The sequence below is a fragment of the Cervus canadensis genome, chromosome 1 (genome assembly GCF_019320065.1).
Source record: "Cervus canadensis isolate Bull #8, Minnesota chromosome 1, ASM1932006v1, whole genome shotgun sequence".
In the NCBI taxonomy this organism is placed as follows: domain Eukaryota; kingdom Metazoa; phylum Chordata; class Mammalia; order Artiodactyla; family Cervidae; genus Cervus; species Cervus canadensis.
Window position 1 is genome coordinate 39418109 of NC_057386.1, and position 24131 is coordinate 39442239.

The 24131-nt window shown below is 40.0% G+C and overlaps 1 protein-coding gene and 1 non-coding gene across 7 annotated transcripts in view; both read left to right on the forward strand.

Annotated features, from left to right (window-relative positions):
- SSH2 (slingshot protein phosphatase 2) overlaps positions 1–24131 on the forward strand; it is a 229263-nt gene that overhangs the window by 186270 nt on the left and 18862 nt on the right. For 5 of the 6 annotated variants that reach the window (XM_043478968.1, XM_043478928.1, XM_043478960.1 and 2 more), the window contains 8 exons: positions 470–538; positions 1319–1384; positions 5599–5793; positions 9555–9648; positions 9783–9911; positions 15890–15936; positions 19766–19912; positions 23568–23768. In XM_043478968.1, coding sequence (XP_043334903.1) covers positions 470–538; positions 1319–1384; positions 5599–5793; positions 9555–9648; positions 9783–9911; positions 15890–15936; positions 19766–19912; positions 23568–23768 — 948 coding nt within the window. The remainder of the gene's footprint in view (positions 1–469; positions 539–1318; positions 1385–5598; positions 5794–9554; positions 9649–9782; positions 9912–15889; positions 15937–19765; positions 19913–23567; positions 23769–24131) is intronic. The other variant, XM_043478939.1, reaches the window with a different exon arrangement.
- On the forward strand, positions 2577–2682 carry LOC122425749. Its single transcript, XR_006264989.1, has one exon. It is a non-coding gene; the product is annotated as a small nucleolar RNA U13 (small nucleolar RNA).

Consider the following 24131-nt stretch of genomic DNA (forward strand, 5'->3'; position numbering starts at 1 on the left):
TGAGCAAATCACATTCAGAGATCTGCAGTAACCAGCAGTAGTTCTTGGTATTAGAAATAATTCTTAGAGTTGACTTGGGAGCTGTAATCTTGGGCTGAGCCCTGCCTGTAGCACATCAGCCATCACCTGGACTTTTCAGACAGCGGCCAGTGGCAAGACAGCAATACAGGAAGCTGAGTCAGTTAGGTTTTCTTTGTTAAATATATAAGTATCTAACTAACAAATATATAGTTAGTTATATAACAGATATATAACAGATACTAATATAAGTATCTAACTAACTGTTTAAACACCTGTTTAAAATAACTTCTGGCATATACATTGGATTCGTTGTAATATGTTAGAAATTTCTCCACCTGTGTCAGAATTTAGAACTTAGGGACTTATCCTTTGTGGTGAAAGAGTTAAAAAAAAGAACTGCTTCCTAGGGTAACAGAAAGTAACTTATGGACTATTTCTTGTCTTGCAGTAGCACTTGTACCATGGGCTTAGTCCTGCCTCTCTGGAGTGACACCCTAATCCATTTGGATGGTGATGGGTAAGAGCTTTCCCTTTTTATTCTCCTACAGAAAGCCAAGGGGTGGTGTTCCATCTTAGTGCCCATTCATTCAGCTGAATGGGAGGCCCATTGTACCCGACTGAACTGTCATATCAGCAGCTCAGCGAGTCCTTTTAAAGTCCTGTTTTGTAAAGTAGAGTAAAAACACAACTTGCCAGAGCCTCTCACTTCTGTTCTTCTGGGCCGACTATGGTAAGAATCCAAACAAAGACGACCTAGTCTGTTGGCTCACTCTTTAGTCTGAGCATGTGGGACTGTTGCAATGCTCTCCCAGAGGATGATATGTTCTGTTTCAAATAACCTCTCGCTGCCTCTGCCAGCTGTCAGCCTACAGTACAACCCATTTCTGTGCCAGTTCTTTCCAGTGACCCCCCCACCCCCACCTCCTGGTGTTTTTAGAATGTGTCCCCAAGAGACCAAGATGTTTGCTCCAGTTTATAATACCAGGGTCAGGTTTACTAAGAACCCGCAAGACTTCCAAGTAGAAATATACAGCAGAACAGTTTGTCCATAGCTACAGCTGGGAAACGGTAATTCCCTCACTCCAACGTGGGAGTCCATTCATGTTGCTTGGTAGATAAAATCAGACAATTTGTGGAAGCTTTTCAGTCAAGTCCTACTCCAGTTTACTTCTACACAAAGTACTTGATACCTTCTGCTGAGCCAGCAGTTGCTAGCCTAGGAAACATCCTTGAAAACTCACAACTGAAATAACCTACTCTCACTTAACGGATTTTTGTTTCATTCTGTTTTCCTTAGTGGGTTCAGCGTCTCAACAGATAACAGAGTTCACATATTCAAACCTGTATCTGTGCAGGCAATGTGGTAAGAGGACTTTTGATTATCTCTACAAAAGTTTTTTTTAATATGTTATTGAAACAGTATTTTGTGAGAAGTTGTATTTGAAATGGAACAGTTCTTTATGAAAATGCCTGGTTATCTGTTTGTGTGTATAGGATTTTGTGTGATCTGTTTGTGTGGCCATTACAGTTAAAGATGACCTAGAAGTTCAGTTTTCAAATGACCACAATGTAAGGCCTTCAGCATTGGTGAACAAGTGAAACTCACAAGTATTCTTCATGGATCACATAGCCTGTTGGAACTGAGCTTTATAGGGACACATTGACTCAGTTAGTTGGTAGCCATCTAGAGCCGCATCTAGAACATTCATGACTTTGCATTAATTTCCTCTTTCTTCAGGTAATCAGGGATAGCATTGATAGAGTTACATTATATATCGATGTTTCCATTTAAATTGTTGGCAGCTGTTTGTGACACTATTTATATAATGCACATAAATTCTAGAAAAAACACCGTAGTTGTTAATAACCATCAGCTGATGTACTGACACTTCTGGGGTTACTTACTGTATGTGTCAGGCATTGAGTCTAGTGCTCTGCATAGATTACATCTAATCATCACACCAACTCCCCAAAATAATATTATTAGCTCTTTATGTTGGGTGAGAAACTGAAGTTTGAGAGAGGTCACCTAACTGGCCTACAAGTATCTCTTACATTTAGACAGAATACACTCTTTTTCTCTTGTTCTGGATTATCTAGAAAAATGATCCAATATAAGCAGGGAGTGATGTGACCCTTAAGATTCAGAGTCGTCCCCCGGTCAGGGATTTGAGTTTCAGCCCTCTTTCAGTTGCCTGTTCTGTCATGGAAGTCCCCACGAGGAACAGAATGGGCAGAATGCAAGCCAAAGGAGAAATAAAGGAGCCTGAAAAAGACTCCAGGGAGATCACTTACCCCTGAATAACTGGATTGATAGACTTGAAGTGGGTGCAGTCCTAAAAGAGAGTCCACTGAACCATTAAATCTTATTACCTCATACAGTAATGGAGGTAGGACAGAGTTTCAGGTCATGTGTTTAGACCAATTTTTAGTTTTAGGGCATATTTCAGTGATAAACTTCTCATAGAAAAACGTATAATCTCTTTTGACTAAGATTCAGTTAAAAGCAACTGACCTGCAATTACACACTGCTGTATTCAAAATGGATAACTGAGATCCTTTTGTAGTTCATGAGCATGATGATTGGGTGTTTCACGCTGCTGTGTGATATGTGCCTCCTCACAAACCTTGTTACGACATCGGCACATTACCTGTCTGACGTAAAAAAAAAAAAATGGATAACTGATAAGAACCTATTGTATAGCACATGAAATTCTACTCAAAGTTATGTGCCAGCCTGGATGGGAGAGGGACTTGGGGGAGAATGGATACATGTGTATGTATGGCTGAGGCCCTTCACTGCTCACCTGAAACTACGACAACCTTGTTCATCAGCTGTACCCCAATACAAAATAAAACATTTAAAGTTTGAAGGAAAATGCATGTGACCTGTACCAAATAAAACCCAACAGCCTAAGTCCCATAAATGCAGTGTTCTCAGCTATATTTGGGGCAGGAATACAAAGCAGTCTTATTTCTTTAGGATTCAAGTAATTCAAGCTTTGATGTTTTAAAGTAGACTGACTAGTCCTAGCTCTGTTAGCTTATTGCAGAGTAAACTTTTTTTGGTGTACCACATGGGGAGTAGTGAACTGAAAGTCACAGGAAAACAAAAAACCCTAGTAGATGATGTGTGAATCAAAGCAACGTTTAGACCAGGTGTTTCCTTCACAGGAAGGTGGTTACTATAGCCTCTCTCTCCTGTACACAGCTGAAATACAAGGTGGCTGTGCCTAGAATGTGTTTTAGGGTACTTGCACCAAATACTTATAGCATATGCTTTTGAAGTATGTGTTTCCTGGATGAAGAAAACATGCATTGAATATCCTGTATGTTGCACTAAGCTAGCTTTTACTTTAGAATATGTGTTCATGCTCAGTCGTGTCCACCTCTTTTTGTGGCCCCGTGGGCTGTAGCCTGCCAGGCTCTTCTGTCCATGGGATTTCCCAGGCAAGAATGCTGGAGTGGGTTGCCATTTCCTCCTCCAGGGGATCTTCCCAACCCGCACGTCTCCTACATTGCAGGTGGATTCTTTACCTGCTGAGCCATGGGTGACTAGAGACTTGAATCTGTGTAATGAAACTGAAATTGCTGAGAATCCTGAGAATTTGGCTTAGTTTGAGTAAAAGGAAACATTTTAAAAGATTCTGCAATTTTGTTCTTTCAGGAAAATCTAATTCCCTAGTAGAAATGGACTGGCATGTTTTTCCAATCAAATTGGTCATAATTTTATTTTTTAATGTACATTATATGAGGTTGACAAGTTTTCAAGAAACAGCACTGTCATAGCCTCACTGATGGGAAAATAAACTGGAGTGACCTTTCTGGAGAAGGATTTGCCAGTACGCCTTACCATTTTGTATACCCTTTGACATAGTGATTCTGCTTCCAAGAATTTATCCTGAGGTGATAATAATCAAGGGTGTGTGCAGATTTTTAACTGTAAGAATCTTTATCAGTTGTTCTAATAGTATCAAAAAATGGAAAGCAATTTAAATGTCTAAAAAACTAGGAATCAGTTAAATTCCAGTACATCCATGTTTCTAAATATGCAGCCATTGAAAATTAATCTAGTTGAACATTTATTGACATGGAAAAATGTTGACGACAAAGTGTAAAGTAAAAGAACAAATTAAATGGTATGCGGAATATGATCATGTCTTTATTTTAAATCTCTGCAGAGACAAACAGACTGGAAAGATCTATACTAAAAGCTTAGCAGTGGTTGTTTCTGAGTGGTCAGATTACAGGATATTCCTGCCTTTTACCTGAGATCCCTAAACTTTCTAAAATGAGCATGATCATATTTGTTATGAAAGAAGAAACAGTAAAAAGGCATTTTTAAGCAAAAGATATAAATAGATTGGCCACAGAGTTCTCTCATAATGTCATTTTCCCTTAGGAAAGAGATATTAATTTATAGCTAATAAGTCATTTCATTCAACAAATTTTAACTTTGAACTAGAAGGCATTCTTGTTTTGTTTTTTTTTTTAAAGAAGGCATTCTTTTAGGCTCTTGAGATACATCAGTAAACAAAAACATAGAAAGATGCCTGCTTTGGAGTAACTAACTTCCTAGCATTTCTGGCTCAAGTTTTTCCCAAGTATATAACCAAAACAATATTTTTCAGTTTTGTTTACCTTTCTTGAGTTCCTAGGTTTAGAGTCAGAGATCTAATTAGTCACAGAATAACCAGAGCTGTTCTTAGAAAGTAGCTCAAGGGTATGAATAAATGGCTTAAAGTGACTAAGGGGGACTAAGGCAGCAAGAATGACAAATGTCATTAGAGCAGTACATCCTGGACATAAAAGGACTTGTCCTCAAGGCTTAGGGACATCTGTCTATGTGATCTTTGTGGAACCTCAAAGAATCATAGGGAATATATGCTCTACGTGACCCTGTGCCAAGAGAAACAAGTCTTTGTGTGGTAAATGAAGCAGCTCTTTCGTTCTCTGGTGATACAGGCCATATCGTGGTTCCATCTGTAGCTGTATATAACCATAACTGGATCTAACTGGGTCTCCCTGGAGGCTCAGCAGTAAAGAACCCACCTGCCAAGGCAGGAGACACAGGAGATGTGGGTTCAGTCCCTAGGTTGGAAAGATCCCCTGGCGAAGGAAATGGCAACCCACTCCAGTATTCTTGCTTGGAAAATCCCATGAACAGAGTAGCCTGGTGGGCTTCAGTCCATGGGGGTCACAAAAGAGTTGGACATGACTTACCAACTAAACAACAGCAACAAATGTCTAACTAAATATACTGTGAGTTCATGGTGAGCTCCGCAGGTACTTGGACCTATTTTCCATTGGTAGGTTGTCAGTTCTGGTACTCCCCCCCAACCCCCCACCTTTATAATGCATCATATTTTTCAGCAAGAAATGTCTAGTTGATTGCTATGAATAGAGAATATGGTATTATTATAATCAGGATCAGAGAATCTTGATTTCCAAGCAGTAGATTCTCCAGAGGCCCATTTCTGTAAGATTTTTAAATTGGAAGAGTTTGGGGTATACATGGGTTACTGGCCTTTAGGTGTCCCACAGGTCTCCAGTCTCACTTCCCAGCCTGTCTTTCAGGTCTGCGCTGCAGAGCTTACACAAGGCTTGTGAGGTGGCCAGGATGCATAACTACTACCCCGGCAGCCTGTTTCTCACCTGGGTGAGTTACTATGAGAGCCATATCAACTCAGACCAGTCCTCAGTCAACGAATGGAACGCTATGCAAGATGTGCAGTCCCACCGACCTGACTCTCCTGCTCTCTTCACAGACATGTAAGTCACCTTGCTGGGGATCCCAGACGTCCCCTCTGTCAGGTTCTCAGGGGTCTGGAAGCAGCATGTTCCTCCCTAGTCTCTCCTCTCAGGGAATTAACCTTACAGTGATGCTAGTCCTTGTTGACCCTACACATCTGCCCTTTTCTTTCTGTTCTTTCTGTTGTATGCGAAGACCTGAAGAGTCTCACACCGGGGCACAGCGGAGTCTCCACAGTTAAGGACTGCAGTACCATAAAATCCCATTAATTCCGATTCCACTAATCGGAAATTGACTTTAAAGGAGTTCGGCTGAGCTCTTGTCTTTGCATTATCTGTAAAAGAAGCATTTGCTAAGCAAGTTAATGACATTGAAAAGCTTTAGCGCGGATGTTTCTAAACACTTCAGAAAACAAGATGTTTCCAGTCAATGTTAAAGAATACTGACATTATTATGCGGAATTTTTAACTAATTTCTGTTAAGATTTTTTAAAATACATTTTATAATTCATGTCTTACTCAGCCCGCATTTGACTTATCAGGTCTGTAGATATTTTATTAAATCTCCCTGCTGTGCTGTGAATTGGATAAAGACCTAAGTTGAAGCTGATGTTTATTTCCTTTTAGTTAGGTCTGTGTGTTGAAACTTATGTGACTATTTTGGAAATTTTTTCATACCTAGTTCCGGCTTTCGAAATTAATCAGGATGTTTATTTTGCTCTGAATTGATCTTTCTTCACCTACAAGGTATTTTCTACATCTGGGAAAGAAGAGTAGCAACTTACTAAAAGGATCTTACACCCCTTTGCAGTCAGATTCCTGAAGTGACACCTAAACAGTTCATGATTTTTTAAAGGCTTAATTTAGATAAGAAATGCTTTTTTACTAGAAAAAAGTGAAGTTTCCAAGAATCATGTGCAGGGAATAGTCATTTAAAAAGTGGAAACTTTTCTGTGTAGGGTATGATTGGTACGAGGGTCAGTTAGTACTAGTAGCTCTAGTCCCTTCAAGATTCCACAGTGACTAAAAAGACAAGCATAATATGGCCTTCAGAATTGGGGGTAGTGTTTTCTTGTTGTTTTGGTTTTGGTTTTTTATTTTGCTTTGTTGTTGTTTTGAACACGGCACACAGCATGTGGGATCTTAGTTCCCTGGGGTAGAAGCTCAGAGTCTTAACCACTGATTGCCAGCAAAGTCCACAGGAGCAGTGTTACTGATTTACTCTTTACGACTGGTTGATGGGTGTCAGAGGAACAGACGTCTCATCTGGTTCATAAACAGACGTTTTGAATCAGAGAGAGAAAACCTTTCTTTTCATTTTTTCTGATTTCATTAGAGAAAATTTGAAAATTACAGCCCCAAAAAAGCAAGAAAATGAAATTGCCCATAATCTCACTCTATCCCTGAGCAAAAATAAATAAATAAATACGTAAAATATAGTCCCTGGCACATGGTGAAGGCTCATTAAATGTTAATTCTTAGTATGTACAATATAACCACAGTTTTAAGATACATTTAGTAAACAAGTGTCTGTCTATAGTAAAAGAGACTGAGAGCTGCAGGTCAGAGTACTAATAATGATAGAAGGATTTTCAGTGATTTTTATCTTCTTTCTGTATGTATGTATTTTCCAAATTTTTCTTTAGTGAAATCGAGGGAGAAAGTATGTTTGTGATGTATGCCTTTTCCATTCCCTCTTCTTTCCTAAGTTGACTAGAAGAGCCTTAAAAAGAAGCTGAGGATACAGAGAATGTATGCCAAAATGAACTTAAGTGCTCCACTGTGAATAAAGTTTATATTATGAAATCCAAGGAAGGTTGAAAAGGGAACATAGGTATATGGTGCCTCCGGTGTAGGTCAAATGTTATACTAGGCACTTCATAGTATCTCATTTAATTCTCATAAAAACCTCATGAGACAGAGAGTATTACTGTTCTTATTTTATAGAAAAGGAAACCAGGCTCAGTGAAAGAAAGAAATTTGTTCAAGGCCATATAAATAGTAAGTAGCAGGGCTGGAGTTAAAACCCAGATGTGGACTTCCCCTGGTGGTCTTGTGGTTAAGAATCTGCCTGCCGGGGCGGTGGGGAGAGGGGTTAAAAAAAAAAAAAAAAGAAAGAATCTGCCTGCCAATGCAGGGAACACAGATTTAATCCCACATACCATGCAGCAGCTAAACCCACGCGCCACAACTACAGAGCCTGTGCTCTGCAACAAGAGAAGCCACTGCAATGAGACGCCCTCGCACCACAACTAGAAAGTAGCCCTCGCTTGCCACAACTGGAAAAAGCCCACGCGCAGCAAAATAACTAAACCCAAAATTTAAGAACACAAAACAAGCAAAAAAAAATTAAAAGAAAAAAAAAAAAAAAAACCACCCAGGTGTATTTGCTCCCAAACACTCTGCCCCAATAAGTGTGAAGGATTGGGAGAAAGGCTGCTAAACTAGGGCATCGAACCCATTGCACTCAGGTGCTGAAATTTTTTTTTTAAACCAATGTTTATTTTTAATAGATGACTGAAATGTGTAACTTTCTGCCGTTAGCTCTGTCTAGGAAAAGTGGTGGGGAGCGTGGTTAAGCATTTTATTCCTGGTCAAGACTGGGGTGCTTGAGCTGATTGACAGGGGAATGGCATAGGTGTTAGCTATACTATGCAGGGTTCATGAGAAACTTATGAGTCCAAGTGGTGGGGAACCCCAAGGTTGTGGGCTCAGAGCATCCATCTTTGGAGATTATACTGAAGCTATTTTTGCAGCCAGTGATAAGGGCGTAGGCAGCAAAGGCAGGCAGGATGCCTGAAGGCTTAGTCCATTTCCATCTCCAAATAAGGAAGTACAGAACAGATACCTTCTTGAGTAGGTAGGAGGGAAGGCGGAGACAGAAAGAGCGCTGTGTGAGCCCCACTCAGATGCTGCACCTTAGGGAATAATGCTTTTAGAGAGAAGCATCCAGTTATGTTGAACCAGTATCTTTCTAGTAATTGGAGAATCAGCCTCCTAGTTTGATTTCATAATAAAGTGCCAAGGGAAATTTTTATTTTTAAAAAAGAGTCGGAAGACTAATGGAAGCAGCATGATCCTGCAGGTAGAGTGTTAAGCTGGGCAAAGAGTTCTGGTTCTCTTGCCATTGTAAGTGACAGTTGGCATATCATTTAACCTCTCAGCTGTTTATTTCCTTTATCTGTAAATGGGAATAATAATTTCACAGAAATACTGCAAGAGCTTTTACAAAAAAAGGAAAATATTTTGGATAGGGTACTCTAGGTAGGTAATCCTTGAAATGCATTTTGGAAGAGAATTTGCTTCATTGAAGAAGGCAGAAATCACTCTTCTCTCTTTCCCATTCATAGCAACAATTGATCAACACTGGGTGGCATTTTTAAGCAACAGAAGACGCAGTTCCATAGTAGGTCATACCCAGCTTGGTTTTCTAGCTCAACAAGCGGTGCTGAGGGTTACTTGATGGAAATGGTCCTCCATTAAAGGACTACACTCAGTGTAGCCTGTTTGTCTTTACTCCTTCTTGGATCTTTATACATGAATGTATTTATGGGCTTTTAGACATCTACAGTCTCTTCAAGTAATAATTTCTCCCTGTTACATTCTATACATTCTGAAAAGAAACTTTTTAAAATATCAATTTCCTTTTTCCCTGTCTCCAGAATATAAACTTAAGAGTAACAAAAGGAAAGGCCTGACAATTTGGAAACATAATCAAATGACACATTCATTAACTTGGTCAGTATCCTACCTAAGAAAAATCACCATTTCTCTCTTCTCAGACCAACTGAACGTGAGCGGACAGAGAGGCTAATTAAAACCAGATTAAGGGAGATTATGATGCAGAAGGATTTGGAGAATATCACATCGAAAGAGGTAAGAGACCTTGAGTCCTCATTGTTCAAGGCTGGAGGTAGATTAATAATAGGAGAGGGGCTGGGAATGGTGAGCAATTGAAAGTCCAGAGGGACCATTCAGAGGTTAGTACAATTATGTCATCTCTGTTTCAGATACGAACTGAACTGGAAATGCAAATGGTGTGCAACTTGCGAGAATTCAAGGAATTTATAGATAATGAAATGATAGTGATCCTTGGTCAGATGGATAGCCCTACACAGATATTTGAGCATGTGTTCTTGGTAAGTTTTAGGACCAATTTAAAGGGGTGTGCCGAAGCTCGTCTCTACCAACCCATGGGGGGCAATCATCAAATTTTATTATACTTAAATAAATTGTAGCTTATGTTAAAAACAAAGGTAATAAATACCCAAACCTCATCACTTCCTAATTATTTGACTACATTTTACTGTTATCTGTGCTCTAAAGGTTATTTACGCCTGTTGTGTGGTGGAAAGGTTATATAATGGTATGCTTCTGCTCATTTCTTCCCAGTTACTCAATGACAACAGTTGACTATGGTGGGGAAATTTACACCAAGGAAGTTGGCAGATGCTACAGATCAAGCCTTTTCTCCCCATGGGTGGTTAAAGATCTCATGCTGTTGGAAGTAATAGTCACAAAGCAGACTAGTCCAGTGTATACAAATAGAATGATCCTTGGACGTCACTCTTCCACATCTGCCAAATGGGTCTAAGGTCTGATACATCTGAACAGAGCAGAAAACTACCTCTAACAGACTATTGGACTTTCAAAATATTTGAAACCTTGCAGCTATATTTTTAACCCCTCAGTTACTTTTTGATCACCAAATCTTCAGTGACTTAAAATTGTTCTTGATGGTGCTGGACATTCAGTGACTCGTAATTAGCCCAAGGAGAGCTCTCTGACAGATGGATTAGGAAAGATTCTAAAATCCCAAGACCGATTTATCTCCCAAATGTTAATGAGTTCTTGTTTTCATCTGTACATGGTAGTGGGACCAAGGATACACAAGGATAATTAAAGTCAGTGGAGGACACCAAAACCTCACTTTTATTTCCAGTTCTCACATCCTTTGACTAAAAATGCTAACAAGGAACTAAATCAATTGGTTTGAATATCACTTCCTTTCTCTGATAAGGACATTTGTGAGCTGTGAAATGATTAGAAGCTGGAAAACAGGGAAGAGGAATAAATGCACAGGAACTGACTAAACTGGATCATCTCACCCTGAATATGAGTTTATTTCACCCAGCAGTTAGACTTTATGCCATTGAAGGCTTGTGCCCTGAATTAACTTGTTGACACTTTGGAGTGTGTGTGCTTGTCGAGTGATTCATGGGGTGTATAGCTATGAAATTACTCATGAAAAGCTGTGAGCTGGGAGGGGAACTTCTTTTCCATTACTTTAACTTGACCAATGTGTGTTGCCATTTCTGGATGTAGATCATACTGCAAAACTGTCATTGACCTTTCCATTTGTGTAGCGCCTGGCTTTGCTGACTTTTGTGTGTAATTCTATGAGGGTTTAAGTATTCCCTGTTCTTGTATCCTTGGAAAGAATTTTTTGTGTTGTCCATAGAAAACTTATGAGTCATTCATTCAAATGGGCCCTGCCCCCAACTGTCTCCATGTAACATGACTAATTTTTATGACAGGCAAGTGCCTGTAGCCAAAAATAACTCATTAGAAAGTGACCAAAGCTATAAACTTGGAGTTGCTTTTCCACTGAGCTTGAATCTTAATACGTAAAAGGACGTGGACATGATAAATGTCAAATTCAGTCACTATCTAACTGTTTAATTTCAGACATACTTCCCTGTGTTTCAGATGCCACCCTCTCAAGAACTACCTTCTCCTTACCTCTTCCTCAAATGTTACTATTTTAGGACATATAAATACATGTTAGTAGTATTTTAAACAGAAAGAACAATCCAATTCTCCCCAAATTAGTCCCTAATCAGCAAGGCCTTTGAGTATTTGTTTCATTAGATTCATCCTATTATTTCATGATTATTGACATAGTCTTCTGTCTTGGGTTTTTCTCTTACTACAAAAATAATTTGGTTTCATTGCAAAAAATTTAGACAACTTCTCGAAGACAATAAACGACATTTAATCCACACCAAAAGAGATAAACACCATTAACCATCCTTATGTAATACTGCCTTCTAGCTCTTGTTTTACTTTTTTAATATGTATCTATGTGCATATTTTTGAAAAAGGAAAGTGTATTCAGCTTCAGATATTATTCTGTTTTCTAGAAATGGACATGCTCTTTGCCTTGTGAATATTTTTCTTTTGGGGGGGCAACTTTTGAACTGAAGAATTCTGAAATTTAACTCTTAAGCAGCAAAATAAGTGCACGAACAGGCTGTCTAAACATCTTATTGTACATCTTCCTTCATGGCTTCCTCCCTTTGTTTGCATCGCCACATCCTGTGTCCAGACCCGTATCTCTCCTCCAGTGAGTCTGTGCTCCGCTGGCTTTCCCAGCAGTTGACTTGGAAAAAGAGGTCTTATCCAAGCTGCAAGTGGTGGTGTTAATTTTCTGCAAAGTCATTTCGTCTTGTTCATAGTTGCCATGCCTGGAGTGCAAGCAGATCGTGTGAAGGGAGGCAGCAGGCATTCTCCCCTGCCTTAGGAAGAATGCTCGGTCTGTAGTGCACTGCACAGAGATGTTTATTCGGAAATGTGTCCAGCTGATGTGGAGAAGAAAAGTATAGAGCGTAACTTAAAGAAAAACCTGCTGCGAGAAGACAGGGTTGATTGGTTGGAAGCCAAGGTATTTCCAGAAAAAATTTTTCCCCACCCCTAAGAGTGTACTACTCCTCTGAGTTGGAAGCCTTTGCCCAACCAAATCTCAGTATCAACAGCTCTCCTGGAGGCTGTCCGATTTGGCTGAGAAAATGCTAGATGTGAACAGAGATCCTTTGCAGAAAGGCCAACAACTTTCTTAGTTAAACAAGGGAAACACAGAACTATTGGACAGGCAACCAGTAGTTTTCTTCGTGAATAAAAAAGTAGTCAGAAGTTTACCACTGATGGTTATCTTTTTCAAGATTTGACATTACAAATCCTTTTAAAATGAGAGTTTCCATTTCAAAGAAACATTAAGGTAAGTCTCTTGTTCAGGACTTTTGCCCTCAGCTGGAGACGTGTACCATCAACTTTTTAGAAGAAATTGTAGAGCTTGTACCACAGTAAAGGGGCTCACAGTGTTGACGCTGTAGCTATGGTATGATAAAGATTTGGGCAGGCATACCAGTTCTTGAAGATTCTATGTCGAGCTGTCGGGTCTTAGCAGAACCCCCAATATAGTCCTCCTCATTTGCCATAAATGTGCTGTCCTCTTACATTTTGCTTGGAACACTTGGTCCCCAACAAGGCTGTTTCCTAAGGATAACATTTGAAAAAAAAAGTCAGTCACTTAAGTCTTTGGGCCAGAGTACAATGTGGGTGAACCAAAATGAAAGATGGAAGTGAACTTAGTTTAAGATGTATTGCAGTTTTAAGATTTCATTTTATGCTTCTGTACAATTAAAATATGCTTAGCATAATTACATAGAACTTAGTGAAAACCCACATGGAAGTATGTTGTTGTAAGCCTGAGAAACATGGAGGAAAACAAAAAAGATTGAGTTTGTGGAGGACCCCAGGAGGCTAATATGCATGGCATTGGTATTAAAGACAGGGAAGTAATGACACCATGTTGATTCCAGTTCTTCCAAGCTGAAGCAGCCCAAAGCAGAGCCCAAGTCACTCACTGTGAGCCTCACTGAGTCAGTATTTGATGAATTTAATTTCTTTTGTTTCTGGGTATGTGTCATTTCAGATTGTCAGATTGAAGTTTCTCTGGACTGGTAGATATAAACCGTGGACTCTTCCCATCACGTCAGGGTTATTTCCATCTAGCTGAACAGAATTCTGTAGGGGATTTAGATTTCTAAATTAAGAAGTGAGGTGGTCACATTTCCCTGGCTCCAGTTTAGACACCCAACCCTTATTGCTTGGCTTCTGTCTCCTTGAAAGTCCTGTTTTTATTCTTCTTGCCTGTTTCTTTGGTGTGGGAGTGTTTTCCAAGGTTGAGCACAGAGTCTTAAGAATCTCTTATACATGTTTATTTTAAAAGCAAGTCAAGTGAGCACTGGTCTCTACAAGAGATAAGTTGTCCATCACTTACTGACCTTTTCCTACAGCATCCTTGAGGTCTCCTAGTTCAGTGGCCAGGTTACAGATCACTTGTAATGCAAAGGTAGTGCTAGAGTGACACTTGACAATTTTCAGAGTGCTTCATTTACTTATCTCATTTGACCATTTATTCAACAGGCATTTGATGATCCTCTTTATTGTGCTAGGCATGAAGCTAGATATTTGTGCAATCTGATCTAAGTAAGGAGGGAGTGATGACCATATCAAGAAAAATACTTTAGAAAGCCAGTGGAGTGAGATTACCAAAGTGACCTGGTTTAGACGATTAGAAGAGGTCATTAGCAAGAGTGATGAGGGCAAGAAGCCGTGGTGTTCTGGGTTGACATACATGGGAAATGAGGAATTATAGAAAGTGAGTATTCTATTTCTTGGGAATCTTGGCCATGAAGGGAAGAAAAGAAGGACAATGTCTAGAGGATTTAGGATGCAGAGAGGGTTTTCCATTTTAAAATGAGAGAAATGTGATGGGAGGAGAGAAAGGTGGGGTGCTGGCATATAAACTGTGTGTTAGTCACTCAGTCGAGTCCGACTCTTTGAGACCCCATGGACTGTAGCCCACCAGGCTTCTATCTCCAGGCAAGAATACTAGAGTGGATTGCCATTCCTTTCTCCAGGGGAACTTCCCAGGGATCGAACCCTAGACTCCTGCATCGTAGGCAGATTCTTCACCATTTGAGCCACAGGGAAGTCTGTGTAAACGGTAGAAACATTACAGTTCTGGAGGCTGTAGTCTGAGATCAGTGTGGCAGCGTGGTCAGGATTGCTCTTTGTGTTCTCACATGGAAAAAGCAGTGGGAGAAACTTTGTAGTTTGAGGGGAAGGTATCCATCTATTAGATTCCTAGGGCTAGAGTGGGGGGAGTGTTTTATTTTACAGATAAGGAAAGTGAAGACAGGTTAAGTAAGCAGTTTGCCCAAGGCCCCCCAGTCAGAGGGGGAGTCAGGACTTGAACTTGAGTCTTCTAATGCGAAATTCCACTTAATGCATTATTCTGAAATAGATGAATTCTTATTTTTAAAAACTTTGCCTTTTCAAAAGTCATGAACAGGTAGCTCAAAGGTAGAAAATGGACCTAAAACATTGAATAGTTGCTCACTTTTACGCTTAAGAGAAATGCAAGTGAAAATTACACTGAGATAAAGTTTCACACCTATCAGTTTGGAGAATATTCAAAATCTTAACCACACATTTTGTTGGCAAGACTATGGGGAAAGTGACACTGTGATGCAGAGTGGGTTTGAGGATACCTTGTAAAGTAAAGAAAGCAAAGAACAAAAAAAGTAGATGTAGTACAGTACTTGTGTGTAAGTCAGAAGCAATAATATATATTTGCTTATATTTTTTCAAAATACAACATAGGTAGAATAAGCCACAAACTAATAAAAATGGTTTCCCATGGGGATTGAAGAGACAGGAGTGGGAGTGAGACTTCCAAGTTTACTTTTTAAAAAACTTTTGACTCTCAACCTTTTAAAAGTCTTCTATATTAAAAAAAAAAAAGATGGAAAACATGGAAGAAAAAACACACCCTAAAATTGAATATAAGCAGGAGCAAATGAACCCACATGTATATCAAATTGATAACCTCACAGGAAAAAATTAATTCAGATAACTTAAGCATAAAACATACTCTGATTATACTCCTTAGTGTGATATAAGAAAAAAAAGAAATGCAAAGAAAATTTGAACTTAATATTTTTGTTATTGGTTTTGGTATTGGTGTGACAATGTTAAAGCTGCCTTGTAAGTAGAGCAAATGTGATTGTGAGCAGAAATTATTTGAATTCTATATGGGTTGGTTTTCGTATCTCTGAAAAATGAAGGTAACTTTCTTACTCTCATCATTTGTGAGAACTGAATATGATAGCATTTAAAGTCTCTGGCATACATAGAGAGGAAACGTGGTAGCCATTATTGGCCTTCTTTTTAGAAACTGTGCTTCTTCCCTCATAGAACTACTTTTCAAGTATTGTATTTGGTCCATTTGCTAATTCTCTCTCCCTAACCTGTCTTTTTGGTTCTGCAGGGCTCGGAATGGAATGCCTCCAACTTAGAGGATTTACAGAACCGAGGGTAAGGACACAGAGCAATTGCTGACACCCCCAGGTGGCAAATATCACTGTTTTATCTTTGCATTTTCCTGACCAAGAGGTGTCAGTGCGGAAGTTTAAGCTTGAGAGTTGCTTCCAGTTGGTTCTTACTGGGCGAAATCTAATAAAAATTAAAACAGCTATCCTCCCTCTGTTTCATCCCCTCCTCCCAAGAAAGAGCAGCTGTTGCAGTGGAAAGTCTTTCAAAGACCAATGTGTAAGCCTTTCATGCTGTGTAAAAATCAAACCCAGTTATTGGGTTTTTTTTTTTATTCAGAGTAGTATAAGGTTTGCAGCAAAGTTGAAGGGAAGGTACAGAGATATCCCGAATATTCCTGCCCCCACACATGTGTAGCCTCCCCCCATTTTCAACATCCCCACCAGAGAGGTACATTTTTTACATCCCATGAACCTATATTGACCCCTCCTAGTCATCTAAAGCCCATAGATTATGTAAAAGTTCACTCTTGGTGTTGTAGCTTCTGTGACTTTGGACAAATATATAATGATCATGTGTCCATCACGATGACATCATACAGAGTATCTTCACTGCGTGAAAAATCCTCTGTGCTCTGTCCACTTATTCCCCACCCCCACCCCAGGCAACCATTGATCTTTTTACTGTCTCTCTGAATTGTGGTTCCTGTTTTTATGTAAGAGTACACAGAACTGCATGTGTTGGGTTTACAGCTCTCTAATCAACATTTATTGGGCAATTTCTGTAGGCCAAGCACAGCTAGATGCTCGGAATCCAAAGAACAATAAGTCTCAGTCCCTATCCTTTTATATAAGGTGCATGAAGACTAGGTAGGTTATAAATATAAAATGAACAATGTAAAATTGAACAAGAAGACTGACTTGTGTTAAGAAATGTGTTCCTAAGCGGTATGGTTTTCTTTGATTGTAGCAGCTGAGACCACAGTGAACCTTCAACAAGCAAAAATCCACCATTCTTCCTTTTCACTTCTTAGCTAATGCCTAAATCTTCCATCAGACTCAGCTTTAGGTCAGATGATTACATTAAGAGAAGAGAAAATCATGTCTGGACATTGGCCATGCTAACTCTTAATTTGGACAGAGATAAGACCTACTGAAACTCAGAGATAGTGATGACTCCCTGGCTGATTGCTGACTGCCTGTTTTCTCAGCTACAAGTCAGCTTTCTGGCTATCTTGAATGTGATTAAATGCATACTTCTATTTCTCCCTCAGAAGAAAGAAAGACAAGTGATTATACAAAGAGTTTTGGGGGAGGGGGGAAATCTGGTTACTTAATTTTAAGGTATGAAAATAAAGAGAACTTGGAAAATTTAAGTTGATGAGGATTGAATCAGTAGTTCTTGAAAGCAGAGACTGTATCTTAGTTTTGTGTGAAACATACCAAACTTAGAGCTTTATACCAAAAGGGTGCCCAGTAAATGTGAAGGAATGATAGAAAAATTGACAGACTGTGATCTGCAGGAAACTAGCACCTGATACAGTGTTCAGTAAGAAATCTGACTTGATAGAGCACTGCCTGCCAAATGTATTAGAATCATTCATGTATGTGTATACTTTGACTGATATCCCCAGCTAGAGATGAGACCTGTTTATCTCATTTACCACTTACAAGGATAAATTATAAAACACAGAAAAAGACAAGTATGGTTAGATGCTTAGACATCTACTTAGATCTTGTTTCTTAAATTCACTAGTGCTTCATTGTAAATGGATGAAGAATTACAGTTCAGGGATCTGTATATAAAACATGTATATTGCCCCTGTGGATGATTTAAGGGATTTTCAAGTGTAATTTTGACAATAAAGCCATTTTCTCCCAATCCACTGACTTTAGAACTCCAAGTAAACTGCTGCTCCTTTACAGAAATGGCAAAGAAGATTCAAGGAATGCCGTTTCCAGTGGGTAGTGGCTGCCTAGGTTTCCATGATGAAAAGATTGGGAAACCTGTCCTGCTACAATCCCTTACTGAAGTACGGGACTGGGGATGGGAGAGTTGTTCATTTTTATTTTAAATGAAATAAGAAGTGTGCTTGCCTTTTTTTCTGACAGTTTTGAGATATAATTCATATACTTTATAGTTCACCCTTTTAAAATGTGTGCTTCAGTGGGTTTTAGTATATTCACAGAACTGTGTAACAATCTATTAAAAATTTTTTTCCAACCCAAAAGGAAAGCCACTTTAGCAGTTACCCCCAACTCCCATCCTTCTCCCCAACTCCTAGAAACTACTAACCTACTTTCTATCACTGTAGATTGGCCTATTCTGGACATTTCACTTATATGAAATTATGTAATATGTGGCCTTTTAAGAATGATTTATTTCATTTAACATTGTATTTTCAAGGTTTACAGTGTTGTAGCATATATTACTACTTTATTCCTTTTTTATTGCCAAATAATATTCCATTTATGGAGATGCACACACACATGCACACACACCACATTTTATTTGTCCATTCATCATTTGATGGACATTTGGGTTGTTTCCACTTTTTGGCTTTGGGTGGACATGTTTTCACTTCATTTTATAGCTAGGAGAGGAATTACTGGATCAGATGGTAACCTTTTGGAGAACTTCTAGAGTATTTTCCACAGGTGCATGTTGCTTGCCTTTTATTATTTTTTAATTAATTGGGGAGGGCGGGCTTCACCACGTGGCTTGCAGGATCTTAGTTCGCCCAGCAGGGAATAGAACCCGTGCCCTCTACAGTGGAAGTATGGAGTCTTAACCACTGGACCACCAGGGAAGCCCAGCTTGCTTTTTAAATTAAAAAGGAAAAAAAAAAATCCTTTCTAGTGATGGACTTTGATGCTCAGTTGAAACAGATTGAAATCATGTCCCAGAAAAATTTTGGTTGCTTGACCTTCACCACAGGTTTGCTTCGCCATGGCTCTCCCTTTCTGTAGTCCTTCCTCTGACTTCAGAGACTGGGTTTATAGAAGTCCATGTGTGGTTCTGAGAAGGAAATCGCTTCTACAGAGAGAAACGAATGACTGTGTTGTATTGTTGAAGTAGGCAAAAGTGCTGTCTTAAGGCCACACAGCACTGCAAAAAAGATAATCCTTTGGCAAATTAAACCCAGGCATTTATTAAGATTGCACAGTGGGAGAGACAGCAGAGGAAATTTTTGATACAGAAACCATTTTCTGCAAGCCTGGAAGAACTCTCAGACACATCTGCTGTCATAGCAGCCAGGAATGCAGCCTTGAGAGCTGAGAGAGTTTGAAGTCCAACTTTCCTCTGACCCTCCCAGCCCTGGCCTCATTTGCCTTTCATGTAGTTTAAAGGGAGTAATAGAGCAAAAAGCCGACAATCTGGCATTTAGGAAGATAGGAAATATTTCCTTCTATTTTTTTTTTCTTAAGATACATGTTAATAATCTGATTTAATACACATGACTTCCACAGAATAAATTTTGTTGCTGGTATAATTTTTGTGACTGAAGAGAATTTGTCAGATGACCGGCTTCAAGTTGATTCTTTGGAGTAAATTGCAAGGCATATTTTCAAAAGACTCTGAAAGATGAGATTGTAGAACTACACACAAATTGAAAATGGAATTTAGATGTTGAACTTGGTAGACAGCTTCTCTCTTAGCTAAATCCCTGAGACCCAGGTATGCCCAGGACCCTGTTACAGATTCTGTATTAAGTATAGCCTCTTAGGGTTGTTTTGTTTTGTTTTTGTTTTTCAGCTTTTTGGTACTTAATTTCAGCCTCAGGAGTAAACCAGTTTTAAATAAGAAAAACAGTGCTGGGAATTGGATTTCACCTGAGTAGTAGAGCTCACATTCTCTCTTGGTTTCCTCACAGGGTTCGCTATATCTTGAATGTCACTCGAGAGATAGACAACTTCTTCCCGGGAGTCTTTGAGTATCACAACATTCGGGTGTATGATGAAGAGGCAACGGACCTCCTGGCTTACTGGAATGACACTTACAAGTTCATCTCTAAAGCAAAGTGAGTCATGGGCCCACGTGCACATTCGGACTCCTCTTCCTTTTGCACCACACATGGCTGGGGCCTGAAAGCTGTAGATAACTTACTGATGATACTCAGGGAAAGGAAGCAAAGAAAAAAGGGGGCTGGGATTTCTTAGGAAAAAAGATGACTCGTGACTTAATACTTTTGCTTTAAGTAGATGAAGCCCCTGGAAGATGATTTCATGTTGGCTATTTCCATTGAGCACAAAATGAGAGAAAATAAACTCAAGCTGCAGCAAAAGAAATAGAAATGAGAGAAGAAAGAAATAGAAATGAGAGAAGGAAGAAATTCTGAAGTTGACAGTGAGGACATTTGAAAGTTATAGAATAGAAATTACTCCAGACAGATGGAAAGTAGATCCTCCTCTCTGAAATCAAGCAGAAAGACACAGCGAGCTTTGGAAATCTTTTCCCCTTGTTTTTACTCTTCTTCTTGTTGTTCAGTTGCTAAGTCATGTCCAACTCTTTGCAACCCCATGAACTTCAATACGCCAGGTCCTCTTTCCTCCACTGTCTCTCAGAGTTTACTCAAATTTATGTCCATTGAGTCGGTGATGCTATCTAACCATCTCATCCTCTGCTGCCCCCTTCTCCTGCCTTCAATCTTTCCCAGCATCAAGGCCTTTTCCAATGAGTATTAAGTCCTTTACATTTGCGGTACTCTAAATAGTGAAAATTTTCTCTGGCCCTTCTGTGATTGTCTTCCTTTTACTGAAACGATTCCATAGTATTAATTTAGGGTTTAGTGTTAATTAGTATTAATATGTCAACACTTTTTTCTTAGTCCCTGGGGATTTCCTTGCCAGTCCTATGTATTCCTTCAAAAGGAGAAACCCTCAGGTAATGTGTCGCCCACGCTCCCCCTGCAGGTGTGGCGACACTCAGGTGCTCCCTGGCAGATGAGAAGCACTTCTGTTTTTAAAGTCCTCCTTCAGGAATGATACCACACCTCACTTAAGGACCTTCATGGTTGGAAAATGCTTCCTCATAGTTACCCTGAATTCCCATTCCCATACTCCAGCTTTGAGCCTATTCTCTCAATCTCCTAGAGGTACCTGAAAAACCTTTGTACTGTTGAAGCTTCTTATTAAATTATTCCTGATGATAATACCACTCATAGCTTACTTCCTATGTGCCATGTACTTTACACATATTCTCTCCTCTGTTTGCCAAAACCCAGAGAGGTGTATACTGTCTTCCTTCTGTACAGAGGAGGACAGAATAGAGATGAGGTTCAAAGAGAGATTAAGTAACAACTGGTGGAGACAAGACTTGAACTTAAGATCGTGTCTCCTTTCAGTCCATCAGCTATAGGAGCAGTCTAGTTCCTTAAGGAAAGGGGACTGGAAAAGATGAGGCAGTAGTCAGGGCTACAGCCAAAGAGGCTAGAGATCGAGACGAGGCCCCAGTCCCAGTGAAGAGAAAGGCTGATTCCAGCAGGGCTGAGGTTGAAAGGAAATACGTGAGGCACCCATGTTACATTTACTGAGAGGCACGCACCCTCATGTTCTGTAAGTGTAGGTCAGCATCTGAGAGCGAGCGCCTCTGTAAGTGGCACCCTAGACATCTCGTTTGGACATCTCAACCCTATTCAGGGCCCCAAATTCCAGACTCTGCCTACACTCGGGTGAGTTTAGGAGTCCTAACGTGATGCCGGGCTTAATCTGGACAGTCTAGCACTTGAAGTAAGGGGGTGGGGCGAGCACTGAACCTGAAAGATGAAATTGGGGTAGGTGAAAACCAACTCCACATCCTTCATTATCTGCGTTAGAAGCCATTCACTGAAAAAACCCAGCTCAAAATGTAGAAATGTTTTCATAGGAATGGATTTCATAATTGTATTTTTCTTAAGATTGGCCAAGTTTGAGTACCTTCCTTGCCTGCAGGCAAAGACCTGAAATTCAACGTATTAAAGTTGTCAGAGCTTGATGGGAAAATACAGAACACATGTCTGAACGTCCATCTGAGTCACTGTGACGTGGCTTCCCAACTGTAGTCTAAATGAAGCCTCTGTGGTGCCATGAGCAAAACAAATATTTCCTAGTCATTTGGGATCATCCAAGTACACAGAGACGCACACTTGCACCAGCCATTAGGACGCTAAAATTTTACCTTTCTTATGAGGCTGTTTAAATTATTCCAGACCATGCTCTGCATTCTCATAGCTTGTCTGGCTGGCTGTCTCATCTTGGCACTTAACCCCATGCCTCCTTTCACTGGGGCTTAACTCTTTCATGTGTCTCTGTCTCCAGCAGAAGGATTATAAGCTTCTGGAAGGAAGCATGTCTACTGTAATACAGTCAGTGAGTGAATGAATAGATTTCCCCTGTTGGGCTGACATGTGCATTTTTAAATTTATTGGGATAACCCCTTGGGAAGGATCCCAGACCATGTATTCTAGTGATAGGAGTAACTGTCCTTTTTTGCAGATTTAAAAATGTTGATCCTGCTTACAGCTGACAGAGAAAATCAGCAGATCCATAAGTTTGTTCATACATTTAGCAAACATTTGAAGGCTTACTCCAGGCCAGACACTGTGTTATTAGTAGAGTTAGCATAACCGAGTAACGTTCAGATCTGGGGTAATTAGCTCTGGCATAAGACTGAGGAGTTTGTTTGTTTGTTTGTGTCACTCTATGGTAACTTTGTTTTCTCTTCTTCCCCATTAAAAAAGAAGAAACAAACAAACAGCTTGTTATTCATGCCACCCTTCTGGCTGAGAAAGCCAGTCCAGTTCCCCGGGTTATACAGCCAGTCCCTAGATACAGCAGGGGTGGTGGTGTTGTGAAAAGTAATATCCAGGGCTGCGTCTGAGTAAAGAGGAGAGTCAGTTTCATTTGGTCTGTGCTTTCCTCCTGGGACAGAACTCTTGCTGGAACTGGAAGCAACTCCCAGCATTTGGATAAATTATTTGAATCACCACCACACCTGTAACTCAGTCGCCTGCCAGCCGTGAAATGTGCCCTTGGGGCCGAGGGGACTGGCCTGCAGCCACACACAAAATGGGGTCCAGTCTGTAAATTGAAAATTCTCCTTCTGTGCTCTGTGACCAACTGTCATTGCAATTACCGTTCTGAATTTTAATTGCCCGCTTCTCCCAGTGAATCCTACCCTCTAGGGAAAACCTGTTACTTATTTTTGCATCCCAGACCTTGCACAATGTCTCACACATGGTAAATGCTCGGTAAATGTTTACTGAACTAAAGAGGCTTAATATTGACAGTGAATATTGTTTGAATGCACCAGGATTGCCCCACACACATGATTAGAGGTGCACACAAGTGCACTCAGGTGGGGTGAATTACATAGCAAGAAAGTGGAAGGGCTGAACAGGAGACATGGACACATTAAGAACCTAGCTTTTCAGGTGTGCTCACTATAAGGATTTTCCTGGTGGTCCAGCAGTTAAGACTTTACCTTAACCTGCAGCAGGGTGCAGGTTCAATCCCTGGTCAGGGAACTAAGATCCCACATGCCTCACAGCCAAAAAACCAAAACATAAAACAGAAGCAATATTTTAACAAGTTCAATAAAGACTTTAAAAAATGATCCACATCAAAAATCTCAACCAAAAAAAAGATAAAATGTACTCACTATTGTGTTTTCCTCCTTACCTGAATCCCCCAAACAAGGAAACACGGATCTAAATGCCTCGTGCACTGCAAAATGGGGGTGAGTCGCTCAGCCTCCACTGTGATCGCCTATGCGATGAAGGAGTATGGCTGGAACTTGGACCGAGCCTATGACTATGTGAAGGAAAGACGGACAGTGACCAAGCCCAACCCCAGCTTCATGAGACAGCTGGAAGAGTACCAGGGGATCTTGCTGGCAAGGTGAGTTCCTTAATTGACTTGCTCAGATTTTTCCCTCCTTTATGCTCCCCAGGGCACAGTGAAATGTCCTTCTGTGCACCTAGTCCTCAGCCTAATTTAAGTGTGTGATACATTTTGAAAATTGAAATCTCTGTCCATCTAGTTTTTAAAAAATAAGTACCAGAACTTGATTGAACTCAACATGGAGGACTTGGCGTTTAATCTAAAGACATTTAAAGGGTGGAAATAAGATCCCCTTATTTCAGTTCTCAATTAGGTGCAGGTTTTAATAAATACTTCTCAACATCTTCTAAGGCCGGATACAGCTGCCGTATCAAAATGGATACTGATTGCTCCCAACGTAGGGCTAGGTGTAGCTGAAAT